Source organism: Conger conger, chromosome 4, assembly GCF_963514075.1.
Source record: "Conger conger chromosome 4, fConCon1.1, whole genome shotgun sequence".
Lineage (NCBI taxonomy): Eukaryota > Metazoa > Chordata > Actinopteri > Anguilliformes > Congridae > Conger > Conger conger.
Genome location: NC_083763.1, coordinates 14,271,947 through 14,282,546, shown reverse-complemented (window position 1 = coordinate 14,282,546; position 10,600 = coordinate 14,271,947). Strand labels below are relative to the sequence as shown.

Below are 10,600 nucleotides of genomic sequence, written 5' to 3'. Positions count from 1 at the left end.
CTTATTATCTGAACCAAGCAGGTTAAATAATGTGTGAAATCAGGTGGTTAGCGTGGGTAGGAGCAAGTAGCTGTAGACATTTAGGGCCGCAGGACCTGAAGTTGAATAGCGCTGATTTACAGTATAGCAATGTGATCACGCGAGGGTCAAATATGCATTTGGAATACTGTCTTTAGTATTTAGATGCCGGTATAATCTTAAAACGCTTCTGCACATCACTGGAATTCTTAATAAAGCATTACTTTTCAAAATGTTAAATTTTAACCTATGCACTTGTAAGTCGCTTTGGATTAAAAGCGTCTACCAAATGACAAAAATGTTATTTCAAAGACTTTTGTAATAAATATTGGTTAAAGAAAGGACATCTAGGAGTGCATTACACTCATCTGTGTTGCTGCCCCTTCTCTAGGTGAAGCTTTAGGGGCCATTGGTAACCCCAAAGTGCTGGACCTGCTGAAACAGTATTCTGAGGATCCTGTTGTAGAGGTACGAGCTCTGAGAAAAAAGCTGCTACTATCTGCAATCCAAACTTGCCCAGTTTCACATGTTCATGGTTATCAGTGTGACCTCGTTTGTCAATTCAGGAGGACACGGGCGAGTGGTGTGAGATGTCAGCTTCAGCTTCTTTGCCCTCCAATCTCATCAGTCAAGCTCACATTTTTCTGGCTCGCATTGTGTCAGAAAAGGATGTTTTACATGTAGCTTGTGCAGGCCCAATAGTATAGCTAACCATGCTGCACCCGATGGATCTGCCCATAGCTGTTAGCGCTCACATGGCCAGGAGAAAGGGTTAAACAAGCTAATGTTGGAGAGATTGGTTCGCAGAGGTTTTTCTTTACCCAGCATCCTCTGCTTTCTCTCCCAGGTGGCGGAGACGTGTCAGCTGGCGGTCAGGCGTCTGGAGTGGCTGAGCGGCGGGGGGGGCCAGGGGGAGGAGGCGGTCGACGGGAACCCCTACTCCTCCGTGGACCCGGCCCCGCCGGCCCCCAGGAAGAGCGTCCCCGAGCTGAGGGCCCAGCTCCTGAGCGAGACGCTCCCGCTGTTCGAGCGCTACCGGGCCATGTTCGCCCTCCGTAACCTGGGCACCGAGGAGGCTGTGCTGGCCCTGGGGGATGGTGAGGGAGGCCTGGGGGTGGGTGGTGAGGGGGGGAGAGCAGTAGGGGTGGGGGCGGTCAGGGTCGGGGGTCTTTTGAAGGAAGTTCATTTATTTGATTCCTCAGTTGATGAGATGGGTATTTGCAGCTCCAAAGATTATGCATGATATAAAATACGTTACACAATACAGTGCAAATATGGTCCTAAATATATCAATTTTAACTTTAAATGTAAAAAGAAGGAAAACCCCACACACTAGTCTTGCTCCTATTTATTGAACTATATGCTGACTGTTGAAACAATGTGTATATAGTTCAAGGGTTTCCCCTTAACATTTTTGTCAAATAATAATAGATGATGCTTACATACTTCTGATAAACCCAAATACACTGTATGTGAAGTGATGAGACTTAAGGACCGCACTCTTCTCGGGAAAATTTTTATAAGACCCGGGAAAAATGTAATAATAACTGACTTGTTTCAGAGCAAAGCTCCTTCGTCAGTTATTATCAGTGCTGTCCTTAATCCCCATCCATTCATGTTCATTTCCATGGACTAGGCCCCTTCCCCTGTATACTTTCCCCTCATTGAATGTTCCCGAATGAAGCGCCGACCCTATTTCCCCCCAATAAGACGCGGTATGTCGCGGCGAAAGCCGACTGACCTCTCCCGCGTCGCCCCCCCTAGGCCTGCAGCACGGCGGCGCCCTCTTCAGGCACGAGATCGGGTACGTCCTGGGGCAGATGCAGCACGAGGCCAGCGTGCCCCAGCTGCGGGCGGCGCTGGAGCGGGCGGGCGAGAGCGGCATGGTGCGTCACGAGTGCGCCGAGGCGCTGGGCGCCATCGGGGCCGAGGCCTGCCTGGCCGCGCTGCGCCGTTTCCGCGGCGACGCCGAGCGGGTGGTCAAGGAGAGCTGCGAGGTGGCGCTGGACATGTACGAGTACGAGAACAGCGGCCAGTTCCAGTACGCTGACGGGCTGCAGCGGCTGCGGGGCGAGCAGTGAGGGGGCCCCCCGGGGGCCTCGGACGGGAAGGAGGCTGCAGGGGCCACGCTCAACGGCCTCCTGCAGGGGCCACGCTCAATAACGCACTTGGAAGTGTACGGAACTCTACCGTACGCTGTCGGGCAATCCCACCTCTCAACTCAACTCACGCCAGACCTGGGTATAGGTAGTATTTGTTTTGGATTCAAACACTTTTTTCTCTTTTTAAAAGGGAGGGCAACCTAGTCTATCTAGTGGCTGAGATGCGTGACTGGGACCCCGGAAGGTTGGTGGTTCAAGCCCCGGTGTAGCCATGATAAGATCCACACAGCTGTTGGGCACTTGAGCTAGGCCCTTAACCCTGCATTGCTCCAGGGGGATTGTCCCCTGCTCGGTCTGATCTACTGTAATTCACTTTGGATAAAAAGTGTCAGCTAAATAACAAATTATTATTATTATTATTATTATTATTATTATTATTACTCTCTGCTCGATTGATCTTGCCTAGTGTATTTCAGGAGCAGATGGGCGGAGTTTACACTTGGCATCATTTCATTTGTTCCAATACACCAGGCAAGCTTACTCAGAAGCGGAAAAGTCTTTGAATCCAAAACATACTGTTTGGACCCACGTCTGTCTGGCATGTCGGTCACACCATCCCAGTAATTAAAACTTAAACCTGTTTGCTGAAAACGCCTTGTTTGCTGCAGTTAAATCACTATCTCCATGGACAGTTGAACCTTTCTTTTACTTACACAAATACATTCTGCTTTATTGTTCAAGATAAACCTTGAAAATGAGCGACATTCAAGAGTTTGCAGTGAGTTTTTCAATGAAACAGAACTACCATGGCAACCTTACTTTACTGGAAAATCTGACGCATGAAAAAAAAAACCTGCAAGTTGTATAACCAAGTTGTTATCTTTGTTTGTTTATTTTTATATCTGGTTTTAATTTATTGCTATACAGCTTTATAATGGCTCAGTCTGTGTGGTCACAATAAAATGTGATGGTGTGAATATAATGGGTGATGAATTTGTGGCATTTCCACAGGATATAACGAGACAATTCAGTCGACAGAGAGGAGGAGGTTTGTTCGGGGAGCTATGCTGGGTCCTCTGTCTGCAGGCTAACCTTGGGATGTTCTCAGCCTGAGCGTAAATTGAGCTTGCGTTTCCTGAAGGACGTACGGTTGTGTCATTCAGCCCATACTTAAACACTGACCTTCGAGATTCACATTGCAGCCGCAGTCATTTATATTCTGTTTACTTACAGCAAGAGAGAACTAAACACTGGATTCTGTCCTCTACTCATTCACTTAAGAGTACAAATGAGATGGACCCTTGTGTGGATTAGTGGTAGTGAGGGAGAGGGAATTAATTAGCAACGTTGTGTGTGTGTGTGTGTGTGTGTGTGTGTGTGTGGTGGGGGGTTGGAAGCCTCACTATTGGAGGGGCAGAGAGGCAGGACCCACACTCCCTCAGACCCCAAAAGCAGAGGAGCCCGGCGAACCCCAGGACAGTCTGCTCCTTGCCACTCGTAGGCAACATGCTGCACCCCGTCATGATCGCCATAGTGACCGCAAACACGTCCATCACCGTCCTGTACTGGGTCTTCATCCTCACCGAGCTCTTCTCCAAGAGGATCAACGCGGAGGCCATGCCGCGAGAGAACCCTGCTTAAATTAACACAACCGTTTTTTTTTTACTATAACTCAGAATATTGGCTCAGCTCGGAGTACGTGTCCCGTAGTGTTTTTGCGGTAGATTCCCACTAGAGGGAGCTCTCTTTCTCTCCAGGTTCTGCTCAATGTATTCTGCTGCTTGCTTCCTGGCCGGAATTCCCAATCCAATTCCAGGTAATAAATACTAAGGTACGCTGTCTTCAGTAAAACTTCGGCTCAAATGGCATTGACATAACAAATATGTTTCATTTGAGAGCCTTCACTGTAGGCATGTCTGTAGGTCCCATAGTTAAATCGGGTGGGGCATCGTGTAGGTTTTTAACCAATTTGGCTTTACAGCGGAGAAAGGAAGGCTATATCCATTTCCGGATTTCTTGCCAAATTCTGCACTTAATTTTTCCATGTACAGTGCCTAACATAAATGTTCAAGTGTGCTGTATTGTACCAGTTCCATCTACATTCTGGGCAGGTTGCAATCATATGACTCTGACTGAGTACCAAGAAAAATTACAGATAGACATAATATAGTATAATATAACATAATATAATATAGTAATATAGTATACCTCAACAGATATTAGCCTGCATGTTCTGGACACCTGCACGCCAGTCATGACTTTTCTGGGGAGGGAACATTACAAGTCCAGTAATTATTCTTATTAGTCGGTAACCTCGTGAGGTACAGCTGAATGTATATTATGATCTATGAGCGAACTTCTAGAATTACACTCGTGTAATTACTGTATGCGAGTATACTGTAAGTCACTGTCTGAAAGACATTATGACTGGGAGTACACCCTTCAGGATTAACTCATGGGACAGACAGAGAATTAGGGTCAGGGGGGAAGGAGAGGAACGAGAGAGAGAGTACCCGCTCTCACCCAAGGGCTTAGGAACACACCAGGCAGAGAGTGACACAGACACAAGAGCATCCACCCACAACAGTCAACATGCTGCATCCCATCATGATCGGCATCGTGACCGCCAACACCTCCATGACCATCATCTTCTGGAACTTCATCTTGTCTCAGGTCTTTTGCAAGAAGATCGCGGATAAACCAAATGAGGAGGAGCTCCCGGTTTAGCCAATTCGTAGAAATATCCTCAAAACCAACGTTAAAAGTTAGCCCTTCCTTCTTTGCATCTGTCGTCTCTGATAAAGATGGTCACCTTCCAGATGGTAGGTAATGTCTTCTGATTACTGGGCCACATAAATTCGGACTGAAAAGACTGGGCCACATAAATTCGGTGTGAATTTTGAGTTTAGTAGAACGGCAGTAGTTATTAACGTTTGTCTATGTTCATGTTAGCCTGAAAGTTAGCAAAGTCTTGTTCTAATACAATTGCTGTGTGTGATTGACAGTATTGTCAATTATACAGTCATATTCACCTAAAAACGTAAAATGTCAATGTCAGATTTTTGGCATTTAGCTGACACGCATTGTCTTACAATGAGTCAAAATGAAGAAAGGTGTACAATGGCTGGGCAAAGGTAATCCTTTGTCACTATAATTAACACGTGGAGGGGAACGTAGGTCTCTTTTTTGGGGGATAAGGGAACATAGATTAAATAAGGGACCATGGGGTAAAAATAAATCTATTTGAGAATAGTTTAGACTGGGGTTCTGAATTTTTTTTTATCATCTTCATATAGCAAATCAGTTTGCTCGTTGGTTTTGCAATTTTTTCACCTGAAGGCCCCGGTTCCATTTCACGGACTTTTCACCAGATAAAAAATTTCACTGGGTAAACAAACGCATCAAAACCCAACAGACACCACCTCGTGGTCTATCACCCTCAGCGCCTCCGCTCACTGACAGACAGAGCGCAGCAGTTCTCTGATTGGAAGATTAGAGGATTATATATGTCCTTGATCATCCGTGGCACAATGTCCTCAGCGTCACGCAGTGTAGACCGAATAACCGAAAGGCAATGTCCAGTGTCAGCTGAATGAGTGCTCATGGCTTTACCTGCGGATTAAGAGGTTTTACTGGAACCTCTCCTGCAGAGGCCTTTGTTTATAAACACTGTCGAAGCAATACACTATGGGATTTCTGTTTCTCTGGCTCCAAAGTCTCCCATTTTTGGCTTGTTGTCTGTCCTGAGCATGCTTAAAGGTGAGTGCCTGGGTGTGAACACACCATAAAGGTAGAAAAGTCTCTTCTTTTGGCCATTTAGAGTGTGTGTACGTGTCATGATAATTAGTGAAGGCTATGACCAAACCTGAATACATATGAGCAATACTTTACATGGGGGTTAAGCATTTAAAAACACAGCAGCAGTTTCCCTAATTTCAATAAAACCTGTTACGATAAAAAAAACCATGCAAACGAATGAGGTTCGAATTTTGTTATGAAAAAGTGGTGAACATTTATGTTTCTTTACACTGCAAAATTAAAAAAATAAAATACAAATAAGGCAGTCTCAGCAAGACCTAAAATCATATTTCTATTCGCGAATAAAATATATTGCCAATGAGGTCAGACAGTTTGGCTCATTTCATGATTTGTCAAGCAAACAGCAACTTAAAACAAGGTAGTATTTGCTAAAAAAAAAAAAACGATTTTTGGTCTGATTATAAGACTAAAACATTTGTTAAGAAAGACAGGCTTTTTTTGCAGTGTAAGTAATAGACCAGGAATTTTGGTGCCTGGTGTATAAAAGGATAAAATATTTAAAAGAAAGCGTCGGAACCGGGTCTGGCGCTACCGTATAAAAACAGATATCGGTGAGAGGCTGAGATGAATATCTCACAGATTCTCTCCTCCTCTCTCTCCGTCTCCAGCTCTCTCTCTCTCTCTCTAAGCCGCGGCCTGAGCTCCCGTCCTCCCTGGTGGGAACGAGGGATCGATGCAGCCCTGCAGAAGAGGCAGAACGGGATTAAAGGAAGAGGATCCACCTGGAGGAGATGACTGAAGGAGAGAAGCTGGAGGGATGAGTAGATCTGCCCAGCGTGGAGCAGACTGAAACCTCTGCCTTACAGATAAAAGCTGTATTCTCCCCTCTCACAATTCTAATACTCAGAAAAGCCACGCAAGTCAGACCCAGGGCTTTGCAGTGCTGCCATTTTAGACGCATTCGCTCCTGAGAAATCGATGTATGCTCACTGGTACGTTAATTTGGATTCATCCATTGCTGTGGCTCCTAAACCTTTCAATGTTGCAGCAAATGCGGTCCTTGGAAAAAGAGTCCCAAGGCCACTGAAGATGCAGTGTTCTTTTTCCCTCCCCTTCTCTCCTTTATGCTCATTTGCTTTTCTTTATTCAGCATCCCCCCGTAGTAAGGCTGCCGACAGTCTCATATCAGGCAGGATGTCCCATGTTTCAAGTCTGAGATTTAAGAAAAATGCTGCTCACTTTGTGCATGCAGTAGTATGAGTTTACTCACTTTACCGCTTTCAGCATTCCCAGGTGTAAGAACATAAAACAGACATAAATGTCTTCTAACACCTGACATTACTTTTTTCAGTTAAATTATCCCTTTTCTGTGCCATACTGTGGCCTGATTACGTGAAAATGTAAATTGTATAAGACAAAGATAATTAGTCTTAGAACTAAATTTTCAACTTCCTTTGGATGACTCATGAATAGAAATTGCTATTAAATAGAAATGAACGAATAGAATATGTTCACTTGAAATATATCTGTGCAGTGCTGTTCTGTTCTGTGGCAGAATGTTCACTCTGATATGTTGCTAATGTATAGAGGTAGAGGGAAATTCTTCTGTTACTTATTTATGAGCTGACCAAGTGGTTTACCTTTGCTCCAATAAATAAAGGATTGGAATTTATCTCTCTGTGTTTTATCTGATCTGCTTATGGTCTCCTTTCTTAATTCTCCTGATTAATCTCCATGGGTGTTTGTCTGGAGGGAGGGCAAGGTGGACTCACTGATGACATAACAACAGCAATCTGTGTTATACAAGGAAAGTCTTTTTAGGCGACCTCTTTATAAACCTGTGACCTACCGTATGAAAAGAAGGAGGCAATCTAGCCTAAAAAAATCCCTAACCTTCTTATATGCTAGGACTCTTCATTAAAACCAAGATTTGAGAAACTTACTATAGTTTATCATATTGATTCATTATAATGTGCAAATCAAATATTATGTACCAATACTAATCAAACAGGGTTATATTTTGGGCCAAGAGTGAGGAATGAATTTACTTAGGGACATGTTCATTTATTTATGAGAGGCTCTTATCCAACAAAACGTACATACAGTCTAGTTCTACTGCTTGAACAGTACTATCTTTAGATATTTTAATCAACCATTCAACCTATTGCACTTCATGGCCACTTGCAAAACAATATTTTTTTTAATGTGAAAACACTAATTTACAACCCCACCTGTAGAACTAAGAAAATATCTAATATCCACAACTAATCAATACAGAAATGATGAATACTAAAAATATTTTAAATATGTATTGTTGGAAATATTTATTTCCATCAATAAATATCGAGTCAAATAAACCTTGCCATTTGCCATTATAACCCAAACCTTTGCCATTATAATGCCCTGATATGCCAGGAGCTGAGCAGATGGTAAAGTCCCCAGGTCTGCTGATGCCCTGGCTTACTGCACTAACACTAATCAGCCTCAGCGTGGCACCACTGTTACACATAAAAGTAATGTTACACTAACTTATACTGTACCATGACAAAATCAATGATGTCAAGTCAAACCACAAATCTTTCATTCGCCATGACCCCCACAACCCCACCACCACCAACAACATTATTTAAATCAGGGCTGTCCAACCCTGTTCCTAGAGATATACCATCCTGTAGGTTTTCACCACAACCCTAACAAAGCCCACCTCATTCAACAGCTAGAGCAGAGCTACCCAACCCTGTTCCTGGAGATCTACCCTCCTCTAGGTTTTAACTACAACCCTAACTAAGCACTCCTCGTTCAACAGCTAGAGATCTCTTAGGGTTGAAATTAAAATCTTCTGGAAATGTGTAGATCTCCAGGAACACGATTGGGCAGCCCTGGTTTGGTTCTTTCTGTGTCTTACTCCCTCTTTTATTCCAGCTGGTAGAAGGTGTAAATCGCAGAGCTTAAACACACCCTGCTGTTAGGGTAAATCCAGCTCACTCAGTCTTAGTCGGGTTTCTGCTCCAGAATCCTAGGAGCTAGAACCGGCGCCATGGCAACTTCATAACCGGAATCTCTGCTGTGGACAGAGCTACCACCAGGCGTATTAATAATAGAATGACAAGTGACATATGAGGTTCATGATGCAGGAGTGAATCAGACGAAAATCTTGGGTTCATCCTCTGCAAGGCAGCTAAAACAGATTATCCACTAGGGGGGGATTACTGGCCTCATCCATCAACAGGAAAAGAGGGAGAGAACACAAAGATCACAGGTATAAAAAAAAGCATGTGTCGCTGTATTTGTTTTCATTTTCCTTTAAATTTGTCTAAGAAGTTTGACGGCAGAGCAGTAAACGAATGAAAAATATTTGTATCTTTGTGTAAGGCATTATGAGTGTGCAATATGTCAATATAATTCTAAATACAAAATGTTTTCCACTTAAATCTCAAACAATGACTATCATTTGCAGTTTTATGGTTTTAATCTATCGTAATAATCTACATGTATTAAACAGTGTATGCTCTGAAAAGTGAAATTTACCTATGCAGTTTTTCAAAAAAGCACAGAAATATCCTGATACACGTTTATACTTGCATCAGATATAACAAGTCACCAGTCAGACCTCAACTCATCTGCTTGCATCCTGCCTCAGTGCTCAGAGTTTGCATGCTGTTCACTAACATGTACCCCGCAGACCTCATGTATAAGAAGACAGACAGTTCATGCTACCCGAACAGGACACGATTACCTTGAGATACAGGCTGAGTGGGATCCTAATGTACCAGGACTGTCACCATGGAAACCAAACTGAGCCCCCAAGGGCACCAGGAGGATTCGTTTGTGAAGAACTACGAACCCCCGTCCAGGGACATCACCGCCCTCCCCGACCACGTGGTTTACCCGCTCCTGGCCACCGCAGTGGTGTTCCTGGCCCTGTATGCCATCGTAAGGAACCTAATCCTGGATCTGACTCACGACCTGGCAGGTAATGCGCACCTCGTAGCCTTATTACACTTAGATTACATCACATTACATACATTACATTACATCACATTACATACATTACATCACATTACATACATTACATCACATTACATACATTACATTACATTACATTACATTAAATTACATTACATTACATTACATTACATTACATTACATCACATCACATCACATCACATTACATTACATTACATTACATTACATCACATCACATTACATTACATTGCATTACATTGCATTACATCACATTACATTACATTACATAAATTACATTACATTACATTATTGACATTTGGCAGATGCTCTTATCAAGATCGATGTACAACAAAGTGCAATGTGCATACCTATCACCAGGAACAAGTGTGCTGAAAGACCGTAGAGGGAAGTACAATTTCAAGTGCTAAGAGTACAACGAGGATAAGGACTAGGGCCTGTTTGATTAGTGGATCATATTTACATCTAAAACCGTTTTTTATACACCACAATGCCATAGAACAATAAACAGCTGACATAACCAAACAAAACTAGCACAAATATCATCCTAGCAAACGTTATTAACGTTATTAACATTAAAGGTTATTACATAAGTAATGACACAGTATTGAGAACTGAGAAAAATAAAATAAATAAAAAGCCTTATTCGTCTATTCAGGTAGGTGGAGGTGGATGATGTTCAGGATACACACAAAAGGTTCTTCACAGGTTCTTTAAATCGATCCCCTGCTTTTATC

General features: G+C 43.2%; 1 protein-coding gene across 1 annotated transcript; it reads left to right on the top strand.

The window, feature by feature from the left end:
• Nucleotides 1–152: 152 nt before the first annotated feature.
• Nucleotides 153–2,099, top strand: dohh (deoxyhypusine hydroxylase/monooxygenase). Its single transcript, XM_061237861.1, has 4 exons — nt 153–168; nt 410–486; nt 866–1,115; nt 1,783–2,099. Exons 1-4 carry the CDS (start codon nt 153–155, stop codon nt 2,097–2,099), a joined length of 660 nt encoding a protein of 219 aa, XP_061093845.1.
• The last annotated feature ends 8,501 nt before the right edge of the window (nt 2,100–10,600 follow it).

Bases quoted from the DNA above. Each gene is read 5' to 3' on its own strand.
- dohh (XM_061237861.1), top strand. The intron at 487-865 runs GTACGAGCTCTG...TTTCTCTCCCAG, and splicing joins CTGAGGATCCTGTTGTAGAG to GTGGCGGAGACGTGTCAGCT. The intron at 1,116-1,782 runs GTGAGGGAGGCC...CGCCCCCCCTAG, and splicing joins TGTGCTGGCCCTGGGGGATG to GCCTGCAGCACGGCGGCGCC.